At 51.5% G+C, this 16,425-nt stretch overlaps 1 protein-coding gene across 4 annotated transcripts in view; it reads left to right on the top strand.

Annotated features, from left to right (window-relative positions):
* LIFR (LIF receptor subunit alpha) overlaps positions 1-16,425 on the top strand; it is a 65,838-nt gene that overhangs the window by 12,959 nt on the left and 36,454 nt on the right. For 3 of the 4 annotated variants that reach the window (XM_037063210.1, XM_037063207.1, XM_037063208.1), the window contains exons 2-4: positions 8,911-9,070; positions 10,925-11,045; positions 14,506-14,645. In XM_037063210.1, coding sequence (XP_036919105.1) covers positions 8,929-9,070; positions 10,925-11,045; positions 14,506-14,645 — 403 coding nt within the window. In that variant the 5' untranslated portion in view covers positions 8,911-8,928. Of the gene's footprint in view, positions 1-5,501; positions 5,824-8,910; positions 9,071-10,924; positions 11,046-14,505; positions 14,646-16,425 lie in introns of those variants that run through there. The other variant, XM_037063209.1, reaches the window with a different exon arrangement.

Raw genomic sequence — 16,425 nt, 5'->3', positions numbered from 1 at the left:
GTTAAAAGCTATTCAAGTGCTTTTGGAGAAGAGAGCTTCAGATTCAGACCCGAAAGAATGTTAAGAAAGGATTCTGGCACATTTTGGTTAAAAAAAAATCCGTGCACTGAAATAAAAGTCTTCAAATGGTTTATATTTTAAGGTTGTTTCAACAGCAAAACCAGAGTTGTCAGTGCCAGTGTGTTTGAAACAGGTTGTTAACTGGCGCCCTGAGAACTGGGTTGGCCTGCACGTCTGTTTTGTTTGGCCTGCGTGAGGTTTCTGGGGGGAAAAAACAACAAAAAACGGGAATTAGTGGCGAGCATTTAAAAATAAGGCGATTTTACATTTTCAACAACCACCACCCTGCATTGCCGGCCCCTTTGGAAAACCTTGAAGGTCTGTGCCTACAGTGGACTCCTGCTGCTGCTTCAGGGCAACCCAGCAGTGCGGGCCGGCTGCCTGCCCGTCCGTCCGTCCGCCAGTCCTCTGCGTCTCCCAGGACCAGCTTCCTCAGTGGGTCAGCTGCCTGGGCAGCCCCCCCCCCTCCCCCCCGCACGTGGGCGTTTGCACCTGCTGCGCTGAGAGCGAGGCAGTGGAAAGCATGCTTAGAGTTGCAAGGAGAGTGGCGAGGTGCTGGCCGGTAGTGGTTGTCATTGTCCCTTGGACTGCCTGCCGGGCCCTTGTCGTGACGTGGTGAGTGGAAGTGCGTGGTGAGGCAGGTGCCGTGTCCCCCCCCCCCCCCCCCCCCCCGGGGGGNTGGGCCCCCCCCCCCCCCCGCCCGAGGAGGGTGTCAGTGGGGGTGTCAGGGCGTGATCGCTTTCCTGGTCATGCTCACCCTCTGCTAGTTCACTGAGATGACGGGCAAGGGGCCGCCTCTGTGAGTACCATAGCGGTAACATCTTTATGACATTTGAAGCGGGGAAGTAGGCCCCGGGTCAGAGTTGTGTCATCTTCAAGCTCTTAGAGGATTTGTTCCCAGGAACATTTGTCCCAGGTCACATACCTGCCATTTAGTCATTGGCAGAATAGGGACTGGAGCCCAGGACTCCAACTCTGGTCCAGTGTCCACATTTTCCAGTCTAGTGCCTCGGAATGCGATTCAGAGTCAGACCTGGGTTCAAATCCAAGCTCTGCCCCTGACTTGCTGAGTGACTTCAATCAAGTGTCAAAAACCTCTCTCTGCCTCATTTTCCTTGTCATAAAAAGGAGAGAATAATGATGCTGACTTTATTTTGTAATGGGATTAAATTTAATATTGGATTTAAAGAATGTAAAACAGCGCCTGCTCATCATAAACATAGACAATGCATGATATCTGGAAAATAATATTTATGAACTGTATGTTATCCTGGTTGACTTAGCTAACACCAGTGTGTCAACTACACAAAACTATTACATAATTAATATTTTCCCCTCTTGGAACGTAGAAAGAGTGTAAAGGTAGTTTTACTTCACATGTTTAAAAATAGCCTCTAGCAATTTGGCTTGATAATGTCTTTTTATTCATAAATTTTTCAGTAGCAAACCAGTGCAGTCAAAAGCATGCCATTCAGCTTTCTCTCCAGAATGTAAAGAAACAACTGGGTGTCAGCAAAGTATTTTAAGTTTTCTCCAAAGACTCCACAGGGCTGGATCTGTGTAGCTCACTAAATACGTACTGACGATGCAGCCCACGTAAAGCCCCCTCAGATGCAAGACAAGTCTCTGCTCTTAGAGGGGCCATAACCAAAGGGGAAAGTCTGGGGTGGTGGCAGGACGGGAAAGCATGATGACCTCTGGCACCCCTACTGTGCTGTGATAAATGCCCAAGTGGAAGGTAAGGAAGCGCAGCGGGAGCACGAAGAGAGCACCGGGACCTGGAGGTGACGGCCTGGGAGAGAGCCAAGTGCAGAATGCCCCCAAGTCGGGGGTCCAAGTTTGAGTTGGAGTGTGTCCCACCTACAGTCGGAGCACTTGGTGGGAGAGCCTCTGGGCATTTGGCCTGGAGCTGGAACAGATGAGGGCTAGAGAGAGAGACGTGATTTAAGGTCAGGTGAGTCACTGTGGAAGACAGGCCGTCCTGGCCCTTGCTCAGTGGAGACCATGAGTCAAATGAAGGTGTGGTTGAGAGACTACCTGTGCGGATGCGGACGAGGGCCGGGGCAGAGCCCTGGACATGGAGGTGGAGGCCAGGGCAGGAGCCAAGGCCTGTGTTGGTGGTAAAGCAGGTGAGTGGGTGGAAGGGGTGAGGAGGGAGAGGAATCGGGGCCACGAAGGGGCCGGGGCGCACTAGGGCCTGTGTGGAAGGGAAAGCTTAGTTTTGCACGTGCAGAGTTTCGGAGGAATCTCTGGGATATGTAAGTGGACATGTCGTATCAAACATTCTGTCGTTCCCGAAGGACCTCGTTGGGATGGACTTGGGCAGAAAGGCAGGACGCTGTCCAGCAGACAGTTAATCTGTAACTGGGAGGGGCCAGCTCAGGAAGCACCGACTCAAGTCATCAGTTAGGAGTGCTGGTGAGGAGGCAGCGCTGTCAGGGAGGGAATGTGGGGTGACGAAGCCGGGGGCGAGGAGCCCCACCACGGAAGCTGACAAGGAATGGCATCCTGATGGCCTCTCAGGTCAGTGGGGGAAGGCAAGGCTAATTTCACAGATGGCGTCGGGATGCGTGGTAGCCATTTGGTGGGGAGAGGAGGGACGAGTCCCTGACTCGCACTGTCCACCAAAACTAATTTCATGGGGATTAAAGCTTAAAATATCAAAGCCCTAAGTGTACTTGAAGACAATATAGGTGACAATTTATAGTCTTGGAATGAGAGGAATTTTGGTCAGAAACTATAAAGGACAAAATTGAGAAATTGACTTAATGAAAGTCAAATAGGAACCTCAGTGGGAAATGTATTTGCAATGTATATAACGGACTTAATGTGAGCCTCAGGGTGTTTCCTTCTTACCGAGCGGTAAGGAAAAGGTTAATACCTAATTAGAAAAACCAGAGAAAAGGTAGAATAAGCAGTTTATAAACACAGCATCGCAAATTGCCAATAAACACATAAAAGGGTGTTTTGCCCACACAGTCAAGGACACATTGCTGGCCTTCCAGTTGGAAGAGATTAACATTAAAAAAAAAAAGGTGTCCTGAGTCTTGGAGAGGGTGTGGGGAAGCAGACACCGGAAATGTTGCCGTTCCTGGTTCTTTTTGAAGGTTAGCTTTTGTCATGCTTTCTTCATTAAAAAACCTTCAGTTAATTTTGAACCAGAAGGAATGTTCTTTGGGTGGTTTCTTCACGGTGACGATAGTGTCCACCGTTGTGGCAGAGGTGGGCGCCAGCAGGTCCTTGTATTTGATGGGCATTCCTGAGCATTCTCGGAGACGGTTGCGTTCTGGCCACTCTGAGAGCCTGGCAGAGGTGACAGATGAGGACACATGTCACTCTCCGGTGCAAGAAAGCTTCCTGTGGGGACTGAGGGACTGAGGGACGGGAAGGACTGCAGTGTGGGGAAATCAGCAGGGTTGCTGTAGCAGTTGTCCCCACTGCAGTGTGTGTGTGCGTGTGCACGCACGCGTACGTGCAGGGAGGAGGGAACAGGTGGAGTGGCAGCCTGGGGGGGGGGCCGTCTGCCCTGGAGCGATGCACTCACTTCCATTGAAGTGGTGGTGTCACCATCAGCAGATGGTGATTCAGATCAAGGGACAGGCTCTCGAATTACCAGGCAAGGCCTCGCTGGAGCGAAGGCGACAAAGCTGGTGGTAGGGTCCTGAGAAACAAAAACTCTGCGTGGCAGAGCACGAACAGCTCCCTGGAGCCGCAGGAAAGTGTGAAAACGACGGGAAGCCTCTGTTTGAACTGCAGACCGCGAACACCTGTGGTTCCTCTGGGGCAACTGTACTGCGGAGCCCACAGCGGCGTATTCTCATCACAGGGCGCGAGTCGTTGTCAGTTTTCTGTCCTCCCGTGCAGTCAGCACGCGCACCAACACGGATCTCAGCGCCCTGCTTGGACTCCGGGCTCCTCGGTGCACAGGGCCCCCGGCGTCCGTTCCTGTCTGTGTGCCCCCACCCTGCCCCGCCCCAGGTCAAGAGAAATAACTAGCAGTTCCTTCTGTGGAGTAGTCAGGTCCAAACAACTGACCTGCCATATTAATAGCAGTTAAAAAAATAATGCATATCAACTTAAGGGAAACAGCCACACGTGTGAACCCTTGGGGATGTCATAGTTCCCCAGGCTTTGGAAACTGAATGCTGCCACCCTGGTTTCCATTTCTGCACTGAGTTTTGGATGGTGCTTGTGTTTGTCACAGCGCCCAGCAAATACCCTTTCCCTGCCCATCACTGAGATGTGACGTCATTCGAAGGCCAGCAGCTGTCCTGAGCTCAAGGTTCTGACTGTGTGGAGCATATACCACTTTCTTTGCTTTGGGAAAGTAAAATTATAATGTAAACACTCAGTTCGTTTGCTTCTTTGCCTTGGGGCTCCTCAGTGCAGGGTTTGGGAGCCACAGCCCTGACTTAAGTTCCCCTGATCACAGTACTTGGGCTAGTGCAAAGCCTCAGAGCCTAGAGCGTGGACATAAATTCATTTGTGTCTTGCTATTTTGTCTACCCACCAGCCAGTTGTCTGTGTCTGCTCAGTGCTAGACACTGTGCTTGGACGTGAGGGTTGAGGCAGGGGCTCACAGTGACCTCTTCCCAAGGAGTTACAAGCTGTTGGAGGAAGGACAGAATCGGGAAGCGATGCCTTTGGGCAGGGCCAGCAAACAAGTGGGGCTCAGGCTGCCCTGGTGGAAGCTGCTCAGCCCTGACGCTGTTGTGGGAAAGCAGCCCTGGGCAGTGCTTCACAATGGGTATGACTCTGTCCTGGTAAAACTGTTTACAGAGCCTGGGTGGGTGGAATTTGTCTCCTGGGTCCTAGTTTGTGCAGCCCTGCCTAGGGGTGTGGTTGAAGCCCTGGGGAGGCAGAGGGGGCCTCTGCAGGGAATTCCGGAAGGGGCTGCATAGGTGGAGGTGAGCTCTTCCACACCCTGCCTACAGGTTCCTAGGTGAACCGAGGAGGGTGGCAGAAAGCAGTGGGAGGGAATTGCAGTCAGAAGGGAAATGTGTGTGAATACAGAGTCACGAAGGGATCCAGCATCTCGGAGAACAGTATCTGTTTTAATGTGACTTGAATAAGATTGGGGGGTGTGTCCACCGGGCTTCTCCCCTGGGTTGAAACTCCAGTTGCATAAGTCATTTTTTCTCATTGTTTCGTTTTCTACCGCATTTTGGGGGTGAATCACATCTTCTGGTCAATTCCGGAGAGTGGGTGCGTGGCCGGTTGCTGACACCCTCTGAGACGCCGTTTGCTGCCCACACAGCTCACTACTTGCGTGCCCTCTAGGCATGGGCATTCCGCCTAGAAGCAGGAGACGCGCGCTCCTCCTGACAGTTAGCTCCTGGAGTTCCGTGACGCGTTCTCCAAGAATGTGACGCTGGTGGGAAGAAGGAAATTCTGACGATGTTGCGGATCGGAACGGAGCAGACTTGTTCCACGTGTGTGTGTTTGTTTGTGTTTCTGGAAATACGTTGGAAGGCTCTGTTCATATACTGTTTTGGTCTCAGATAAGTCCATTTGGAAGTTCTGCAGGGGAGAGAAAGCAGGTCTCTACAAGCATCGTGTGTGTTACCTAAGTGACTTGCTCAGTTTTCTCTGTAAACGTCAGGACAAAGAGGCTTCTTTATCACCTGTGTGTTTTCAGTTAAGTGGGCATTGGCGGCTCTGCCTTTGACTCTTCTCTACCTGCTGCTCACTGGCCTCCTCAGAGGTGTCCCCGATCAGTGGCTCTTGCTGGCACAGACCTCTGCCTGCTGCCTGCCAGCAGGGGTGGGTGTGCAGCTCACCCTTGGGAAGCTTCTCTGGGGCCCCTCCACTGCACTGCTAGAGGCCAGAGCCGGAGGATTAAGTGATTGGCCCTCAGCCCACCCTCATCGGTACTGGAGCCAGGGTGACAGTGTGGGTCCGCAGCACCTGGCCCAGAGCTGGGCCTCGGCACCCTGTCCCACCCTGCCATGTCAGGGGACATAGTTCTCTTTTCCAGAACAACTGTCAGCTTGTAGTGAGGGACTGCCTCACTTTGAGATAATGGTTAACCAGCTGGTGAATACAGTTTGTGATTATTTTCATCTCCTTCTTTCAGTTATTCCTTTCCATGCTGTGGAATTGTGCAGCATTAGCAACGGCATTTTAGACATTCCAGGAGTACATTTCCAACTGTGGCAAGTACTTCCAACGGTCCGGAATCGACTGGAAAGTTCCTTGTCCAGAAAACAGCCGAGCACTGTGGAAGTGTGTGTGTGTACACGTGTGGCCCTGTGTATGTCTGGGTCCTAATCACTTCAGCTGCTTGGACTCCAGGCCTCGGTTCCTGGAAGCCCTCTCCTTTCTCTGCAGAGGACATTTTTTCGGTTCTCGGTTCTCGTATGAGGCTCCGGTCATTTAGGTGTCGGATTTCCTTTCTTCTGTCGAGTCACTGCTTCTCATGTCTCCTGTGACATTTTCTGTTTTGTCTTTTGTTGTTTTCTGAAAGATCGCTCAACATTTTTATCTGTCTTTGAAAAAATTTACTGTCGAGCAGTATATTTAACTTGTAGGAGCTGATTTTATTCCTGACTCATCCTTTTTCCTTCTGCTTTAGTGGTTGAGCTGTGTTTGCCGTGAGAACGCTGCTCAGAGGCACTTGTCTGCTGGTTGTCCTTTCCCTTTGGTTTTCCCGTTTTCCACGTTCTCCCTGGGTCCTCAGGGGGTAACTTTTACTTTCTTTTTGGTAGTCCAGCACGTACTAAATTTCTCTGTAATGCCGTAGGCATTGCACACGCAGGGGTGGGCAGGAGTTGGTTTGTAGTTGTGAATTTTCGAAGCAACTCACAACTCTTCTTGTATCGTTATTTATCCGTTGAGCGTTGTAGTGTTCCTTTGTATCATGTGTCCTTTTCGTAAACTGCATTTTCCGCCACTGCATGTTTTGTGATCTGTGGTTGTCTGTTCCAACATAAAAATGAGTCGACGTTAGGTTCACTGACCAGGAGTGGTCAGTACGTGCAAGGCCATGTCGGCGTGTGGGCTTCATTCAGCGAGAGCAGGCGGGAGCAGCTACTGCGTCGCCCCTCGGTGCCAGGCGTGCCCGCTGGCCCCCAGCACCCGGGACAGTGTCAGCTGCTCTGGGTTCCTCGACTGTTATTCGTGTCTGTAGGGAGAATGCCTTTGTGGAACTGGAAGTAGGAACACAGCAAAGTTGACTTAATCTTCAAATCCTTTAGTTTCAGCCCACAAGTCACTGCCACTTCCTTTGTGCACCCTAGGGGGCTAACCGGCACCCTCCCCACCATTGCTGTTCTTCCACCAAAGCTGTCCTTGCTCTTTATGGGGTCTTCCCACACCTCCCACCGCACACAGAACACACAACACTCCCATGTGCTTGGCGTTCTTCTAAGCCTATACTTCTTTAATCTCCACAACAAACCTATGTGTGGTCCCCACTGCACACATGAGAAAACCAAGGCACGGAGAGGTCAAGGCCACACAGCAGGTGGCAGAGCTGGGGTTCAGACCCCATCTGTGTGTCAGCCAGCCCACTGTCCTGCCTGCAAGGCGTTGGGAGACCCTCCCTTCCTGCAGCAGAGCCTCAGCCTCACCATCTCACACTGCCTCTGCTTTTAGAACCGAGTCCTCGCCTCTGCCGTTCTCCCTGACTTCGGCTTCCCTGCCTCTGCCCTGTCCCCCACCCCACCCCCACCCCGAGGAGTCTGTCCTCCACATAGCAGCCAGAGAGCCCGTCCCAAAGTGCCCAGCAGATCAAGGATCGCCCTGATTAAAACACCGCGGCGGCTTCTCGTCTCAACCGTTACCCTCCACACCCTCCCCTTGGCCCCGAGGCCCCTGTGGCCTGACCAGCCCGCGTCTCCCTCCTCTCCCCAGAGATTGCCCCCCATCTTTGGGTCTTGTACTCATTGCTGCTGCTGCTGCTCTGTCCCCTCATCTTGTCATGGTCCTCTCCTCCTCAGTCAGATCTCAGCCCAGCGTCCATGCACACACGTGCACCCACACACATAGGCACCGCACTCACACAGAGACTTCTAGTTTTTAAGCACGTGTCCGGATCTTAAATTTCTTATTGTTTAGGGCTGTGCCCCCACCCCCGAACTCCAGTCTAAGGCCGTTGAGGGCAGGGACTTTCACTGAGCATCATGCCCCAGTGCCCGGAGTGGGAGCTGGCACTTGATAGACGGCCACTGCCCCTCCCTGCTACCCACCCGGCCAGTCACTGCCTCCGCGTGCATTCGGTGTCCAGCAGAAACGCACCGGAGCGCCTGTCCGCCAGGGTCCCTTTCCCAGCACAGTTGCTGTGATGTTCAACTTCAGTCGCCTGTGTGTCATTATCGATATTTTTGTCATATCTGCAACTCCCCTGTATTATCCCCGTTTTTTGCTCTTTAAACTGTTTAAATTTATATGAAATAGAAACTTTATATCACAGTATCCATGAAAAACTGATATTATTTGTCATAAACAAGTGGCTATCAAAGTCAGTATAAACTAATTAATTTAAAGTGTCGTTACACATATCACTTAAAGTTGTCTGCCAAAACTCCAGTTTTATGCACTACTTTTCTATATTCCACTAGCATTAGAGCAGAGAGCTGATAAACCTGTTGAGTCATAATCTTGAACTTGAAGCCTGTCATTGGAAAACGGACCCTGTAGTGGACCCTGAAGCAACAGCTGGGTCTGAGTGTTGGTGTCTCCTAAAGCCAAGTCAGCTGAAGCCTGGCATCTCCAAAGTAGTTCGTGTGCAGGACGTGTGTGCAGGACGTGTGTGCAGGTGTCCGGATCCATTCCAGCCTCAGCACACACGGCACGAGGTGCGTGCTCACAGGGGCTGGAGCAGCGTCTGAAATTCTTCTTCTCGTCTAGGACTGACCACGCCGTACGATGATGGACATTGCCTCACGTCTCAGACGACCGTCCCAGAGGGTGGCCAGTGAGAGCGTGAGGATGACTTCAAATTTCTGGCGGTTCTTGTCAACACTTGCTCTTCTCTATGTGATGAGTCCAGTAAACAGCCAGAGGAGGGGTGAGTGCATCGGTCCCAGAGGAGGGACAGGCTGCCGTGCCGTCCTGGGTCTTCACCGCAGCCTTCGGGGCTTGGGTGGCCGAAACCCACTTCTTTGCAAGCTTTTTTCAGTGTGCTTTTGGTTTCTTTTTCAAGCAGCTCTTAAAGACAAATCTGCATTCTTTTCCCATTAAAAAAAACCTAAGGTATAATTTACATACACTAAAATCCACCCTTGTAGGATCAAGTTCTGTGGATTTTGACAGATGCCTACTGGTGTGCAGCCACCAGCACAGCGAAGGCACATAGCAGCCACACCCCCACACCCCTCCCACAGGCACCGCCCCCCGTCAGCCCCGCCCCCCCGGTCAGCCCCTCCCCCCGCAGCCTGCACTGAGCCTTCTGTCTCTGCAGTGCCTTTCAGAGGGCCATGGAGCCAAAATCAAATCTCTCTTTAATATTTGTTTTCATCTTACTTAACTATGTTAAGAACGTTAAGAATGTTTATGTAGATGTTACCTAGCTTATTTCTGTGAAACATTACCCGTCTGCCCCTGGGTTTAGTTTTTACATCATTTCTATAATTAAACACATCTTCTCATTCCCCCAAGATCACCATTAAATAACTTTATTATAATTACTGGTAACTTCTAATCTGAGTGCTTCTAATGTTTTCGTTTTGTTTTACACACATAGCTTTATTATTTATCGCTGTAGTATATATAGTGCCAACTCTAGAAGAATTAGAGAAAAAGACCTTTTAAGAGACATTTGTATAGAACAGTGATTTTCAACCAGTGTGCTGCAAGAATTTTTAAAACATGCAATTCCTGACTAGTCAGGGGCACTGACCTCTTTTCCCTTAGATTGTCAGATAAAAAAATGGCAACAGCCAACACAACAGTAGCCGTCCATGTGGCTGAATCAAAGTTACGTCTATTTTTGATACACTGGCAAACAGTATATTTTTGGTGTGCGGCAGGAGTTTAGTTGATGTGAGCTGCGAGGGGAAAAGGCTGGAAATCCCTGAGTCTGAGATGGAACGCGTCTTTTGCACTTTAATTGCTTTTTCCCTCCTCCTGTTTTCCCTGCACCCCCTTCTCTTCTCCCGTAGCCTTCTTCCCCTCTCCTCACTCTCCTTTGAGAATGAGTTCTCCTCCGTGTAGTGCGCACACCTTCCATGACGTAACGTCGTTTTATAGATGTGAGTAAGTACTGTTAGATCGTAATCATCTAAGTTATTTGTTACTTTTCAGCTGTCCAGGCCCACATGAAATACACACTTCTCAGATACTTGTGTGAGCTCGTTACTGTATAAATTTAATACGCTTCATAAAAGTCTGGAGGCTGGTTATGGGATTTCACGTAGGCGGCAGTCCGGGAGCCAGCCGCGAGGCAGCAGTGTTCGGGGTGTTGAGAGACGTGTTCGTGGGCCTGGGAACAGCGTCGTTTTTACCTGGAGTTGGGCTACTGCTCATTTTTGTGTTTCTTTCTTTTTTGCAAATGAGACTTTTGGAGATGAAAATTCTCCTAGGCCCTCACTTGGTCCCATCACTGATTCAACACAGGTGCTCCCTCTATTTGTCTTAGTTGCCCGGAAGTGGAATTTTTGATAGAAGCCCAGCAACCCCTAAGTGATTTAGCGGTTGGCCCACTTTATCAGGTTACTGTCGAGCTTTTTTAAGCCACAGCTACAAAAAGAAATATAAAACCGGTCACCTCCTGTGACTGCAGGTTCATTTCAGCCTCACAAAGAACACGGCCCCTCCACAGCTACTTATGCTTGTAGTTCAGATTGAAAACAGTTTAACTTACTGACTGCTGACCGTGCGGTTGAATGACTAAGTGGGGTGTGTGCGTGTGTGTCTTCCCCAGCTCCAGGGGCTCCTCGAGACCTGAAGTGCACAACCGCCAACCTGCGAGTGTGGGACTGTTCCTGGAAAGCGCCGTCCAGAGTGGGCCGCGGCGCTCTTTACGAAGTTTGCATTGAAAACAGGTAATGGAAACACTTCGATTAATCTACAGCTATCACCTACAATTATTTGTGCTCTTTAATTTCAGAGCGTAAAAGTTTTGTTCTGTAAATTTTTAATGAAATTCAAAATCTTAGCTCTCTTTTCCTAAAAATTCTGCATCTTTCACCAGTCAGGATGGTAAGGAACCTTTCTCCTGGCCAGAAGGTCGATTCTTTTATTATGTAAAGAGGGAGTAGGTACCTCACCTCCACAGTGCGGTGGGCTCTGACCTGCCCACATCAGTTAGGTTGGAGTTTCACCCAGGCCTAACAGAAAATGTCAGTAATAGCGCCTGAACAGATAGCCATTTGCTCTCATGTACGAAGCCTGGAGTGGGAGTTCAAGGCTGACCTGGTGGTTTATGGCCACAAGAGACCTGGGCCTTCTGTTCATGCTGCTCTGCTGTCTTTGGCAAATGATTTCCTGGTTCAAGGTGAGGCTTGAGGAGCAGCTCTCGTGTGCATTCCAGAAGGCGGGAAGGAAAAATGCTTTCCTTCGAGGATGCTTGTAAGAAGAGAACCTCTGCTCACCGCTCACGGGCAGCACTTAGGCAGACGGCTGAGCCTGGCTGCATGGAGGCTGGGCCACGCTTGCTCCTGGCAGACGGCCACGGGCCCGGGCCCAAGCAAATGAACATTGCATTCATGTTAGTAAAGGAAAAGGGGAAGTGCACATTCAGAGGCAAGTGGCAGGTGCTGACAGACCGCCGTACCCTCTCAGGTAACGAAGGAGTGGGCTGGACACTCTGAAGTCTGGGGCTGAGGCCCTTGGGCTGCCCTGACCTGCTTTCCTGGAGCCCAGAGGGCGCGGCATTGTCTGAACGATCCCAGGATCCGCACAGCCTCTCCCAGGCCAGGCTGGCTTGCTGACGAGTTCTGGGTGCTAATGTGAATTGACCTGTGTATTGCAGCCCTCAGATACTTTCTCAGCGTTCGTTTGCGGGGGGCGTCTTTACTGAGAACTTGGTGCTGGTTTGGTGCCGTCAGCCATGTTCTTCCGTTTAATCCTCGCACCTTCCCTGTGACGCGAGTGCCCTCATCCTCATTCTGAAGTGATGAGGCTGAGGCCCTGCGAGGTGGCTCACCTGCCCCAGGTCACCTGCTTGTAGCAGCAGAACCAGACTGGGACCCGGTCATCTGGCTCCAGAGTTCACACTCTGCCTCCTGTGGTGCAGAGCTCCCTAGGGGGGACACAGGCAGCATGGGACAGGGAAATGCCCCTGTGCTGGAGGGGTCACAGCCACTGCAGCTGGAGTGTCCCCGCCCAAACAGCTCCGAGTACAGCCCTGGGGCCTTTAGTGGGAAAGGTGTCGGATCACTCGGCACAGGTGCTCATCCCTGGGGTCATCTGTTAGTGTGGATGAGTTTGGTTTGCAGAACAACTCAATTTTTTTTTCCTGCTGCGAAAATAAAAGACTATTTTCTCCGGTTTGTGTCGTCTTGGGTTGGCTGGCACCCCTGCCCTGGTCTCTTCCTCAGGGCCCCTGGCCCAGGGCTGTGGGGGCCGGGCAGAGGGAGCCCCACCTGGAGGGCTTTGGCAGCTTTCTTCCCAGGCTGACAGCTGTGACTTTCACTCAGAGTTCCCCACAAAAGTAGGTACCTTGCCCTGCCTCGCTCCAGCGGAGCGGGGAAGTGCAGCCCTACTGTGAGTTCATATGGGGAAAACCCCCAAAAGCAGGCACAGAGCGCTGCAGGCCATACCGAGAAGTTCGTGCTGATGCCTAGGAGTTCCAAGTGGGCAAAGCTGACCACACTGCCGTTCAGTGCCCACAGGGATTGCACTGGCGGGGGGTGGGGGGGGGCAGGGTGCACGGGCTGAGGAGTTCAGTGGGCAGCTCCCAGGCGCTTCTTGGAGGAAGTGTGCTTGGGGAGTGGGACTCCTTGGTTCTCTCAGTGGGAAAAGGACTAAAGGACCTTCTAGGCCGAAAGAATAGTGGCCACAGTGCCTGAACGAGTGGAATAGCTCAGTTTAGGGAATTCGGGCAGCTTTGATGCTGGAGGGGAAGCCCCTAGGGGGCACTGCAGCCCCACGGCAAGAGGGTGCTTGGCCCCGCTCTGGAAAGACTTGAGACTCAGCCAGATGGGAGGTGGAGGCGAGAGAGTTTGTTAGTGAGGCCGAGAGACAGAGTGGCCATCTCCCCTTACAGGTGAGGGAGGGGGACCCCAGCGGCTCTGGAGGCTGAGCTTGTATCTGCCGCTTCAATGGAACATTGCTGGTTGGGGGAGAGTGGGAGAAAAACGCTGGGGTGCACTCCAACCATCACGAGGTATACTCTGTGGTCTTTTTCTCTTGTGTCCTGTGAGTAAACATTTGTGGTATGCACAAGCTTTTCACAGGACTCTTACCTCAGGCTCTGAGTCCAACGTGGCTTCGCTTCTGTCCATGTGTTCAGTCCTCATGCCTCTTCCCCATGGTAGTTTTGCATTGCTGACACCAAAAGAAGCCTCACCCTTTGAGCTGAGAGGAGGTGAGCGAGCCTTTCACGTCCTCAGCCCTGCGTGAGCACCATGAACAGGCCCCTGGTAGGTGCTGGTGTGGGCCACGGATGCAGGAGCTGCCGAGAGGCCCTTTGCTTGAATTACAATTTGGGGGGAAGTCCTGGCCAGTATCGCTCAGGTGGTTGGAGTGTCGTCCCGGCCAGGGCACATGCCTGGGATGTGGGTTCAATCCCTGGTCTGGGCACATGCGATCCACGGTGCAGGCACCTGCGGGAGGCCATCAGTCAGTCCTTCTCTCTCATCCTCGGTGTTTCTCTCCCTCCCTCCGCCCTTCCCCTCTCTCTGAAGGCAATTAAAACATGCTCTCAGGTGAGGATAAAAGAAAAAACATTTATGGGAAGTTAGAAATGTACGTGAGTGACAGTAAAATGAGTGCGGGTGTTTCCTAAGGACCTGAAGGGCCATGGAACCGCAGGGGCCACGGCTGCTTTTTGTCTGAGAGGCAGAGGGTGGGGAGCTGGGAGCCTTTGAAAGCTGTTGACCAGAAAGGTTTGTGCAGTGAACCAGGAGCCCAGAGGGAGGAGCCGCCCATCGGGGGCGTGTTCTTAGGGGCGTCAAGTGGCCGGTTTCCTTTCAGTGGCCGGGTCTCTGTTAGATGCGAGGGGTGTTGGGGCAGGTGGGCGGGTACTGCTCGAGGTGAGGCTGCGGAGGGCACTTGGGCGCGGTCAGGGGAGTGAGCCTCAGCCCTGAGTCTAGAAGTCAGCTGTGCTTACTCACTCGGCATTCTGGTACAATCTGGTTGTTTTTCCTTCACACCTGCATCCATGCACTCACCATTAACCTCCCTTTTTCCAGTCTTCAAACGCAATGTAACCTATGGTGTTTTTTGTACACAAAAGAGCATACGCAAAATGCATTTTCCAGTGCATTTTGTGTTATGTTTTAATGGAAATTATACTGTTAATTTTATCTGCCGATTAAAATGTGATTTCTTATATTGCAGGTCCCCTCCATGTTATCAATTGGGGAAAACAAATACTAAAATCCCAGCTCTTCTACCTGGTGATCACGAAATAATGATAAACCCGCTACATGATTTTGGAAGTTCTATAAGTAAATTCATCCTAAATGAAAAAGATGTTTGTAAGTATTTGAAAAGAAAATGGACTTGGAAGTAACTCAGAACAGTGCCTTTGTTGGTTTTGCGGTGCTTCATGGTTGGCAGACAGTGGCCGTTGCCCCGACGCTCAGTGGGGGTAGGAATGCTCTTGCTCTCCCAGTGGCCCTCCTGTGGGTAGCGGAGCCCAGTGGTGACGCAGGAGGACGCACACGGCCCTCCAGGCCAGCGGCTGTCGCCTGGCACACAGAAAGTGACAGCGGTCAACACAGCAGTAGCTGTCAGTGTGAATGAATCAAAACCATACCCATTTTTTGTCAGATTGGCAAAAATTATGTTTTTTGGTGTGCCACAGAATTTCAGTCGTTAGCTGATATGTGTCATGAGATGGGAAAGGTTGAAAATTGCTGCTTGAGTCCATCGAAATAGGCATCACTGAATTCAGGATCCTTCCCTAAGTTGGATACTTCCTCCTCGGTCCCTTTGCCTCGTGGACCCCTGCGCAGCCGTCAGAGTTTCTCGGGTGCTCCCCGCTCCGGGCAGTGACCTCTGACCTCCCCTCTCAGAGGAGACCCAGTTCCTTTCCCCTCAGGCAGCCTGCACGTCCCCTCTGCGGCACTTCTCACCATTGCCTTAATAACCCGTCCTGTAATTAGGGGTCTCTGTTCATCTCTTTCACAAGCAGGTAGGCTCCGTCAGGCAGGGACTGTGCCCCCACACCCCCTGGCCCACGCCTTGCATGTGGCCGGCTTCTTGTGTCCGCGTGTCCAGTGGACATCCCAGGACGCATGCTGCACACGGATGGGAAGTTCAGAACAGCCTGGGCCGACGGGGAGGGAGACTTTGCTCTGGGCCGAGACCTCGAGCACCCCAGGAGTCTCCACTCTCCGTGGCAGGGCAAACGGCTTCGGTGTCTCCTGACCACTGTTACGGAATTGGCATCATGATAATATTACGAGTCCTAGGAGGATGGCTGACTTTGAAGCAAAGGAAAGAAAATACAATGACCTTGGCAATCCGTCCAGTCTCACGGAGGGATGCGTGAGGTCTGTGGTGAAGTCCGTGTCTGAGACAGTTTGAAAGGGCAATGACAAAGCATGTTCCCCCCGCCCCCGGAGCTGCATGTGGGGCTGTTTTGTTCGGGTCAGCCGTGGTCCCAATGCCACAGAGAAATACCATGAACACTCTGGTGTATTTTCTGTGTGTAGAAATGTAGACAGTGAGTGTCATCTGTGATCTGCTTAACAGAAGACGCAGGCAGGTTTCCCAGCCGTTATCTTAGCATGAGCTGCAGAGCGTCACCTCGAACAGAGGCGCACAGTCACTTTGAAGTGGTTGGTTATTAATGTCAGGATTTTTATTTCCAGTTTTTCAACATTATAACCAATGCTTTAGTGAACATCTTTTGCACATATGTGTTTCCAAATTTGTGTGATGTTTTCCTTAGGCTAAATTTCTAGAATTGGCAATGCTGCATTAGAAAATGCACTTTAAAAAAAGTTTTATTAATTTATTTTTAGAGAGAGGGGAAGGGAAGGAGAAAGAGTGGGAGAGAAACATCAATGTGTGGTTGCCTCTCATGTGTCCCCTTCTGGGGACTCGGCCTGCAACCCAGGCGTGTGCCCTGACTGGGAATCGAACCAGCGACCCTTTACTTCACAGGCCCATGCTCAATCCACTGAGCTATACCGGCCAGGGCAGAAAACGCACTTTTTACGTGCGTTTTCTGCACATAAATCCCCCTTTTTATGACTTTTACTATCCATTGCCAGTTCTCCCCAAATTCCGAATCCCTTCGCATTCCCA

This window comes from Sturnira hondurensis, unplaced genomic scaffold, assembly GCF_014824575.4.
Source record: "Sturnira hondurensis isolate 20B ecotype Veracruz unplaced genomic scaffold, ASM1482457v3 Scaffold0014384, whole genome shotgun sequence".
NCBI classification, from domain to species: Eukaryota; Metazoa; Chordata; class Mammalia; order Chiroptera; family Phyllostomidae; genus Sturnira; species Sturnira hondurensis.
This window is presented reverse-complemented; position numbering and strand designations above follow the sequence as displayed.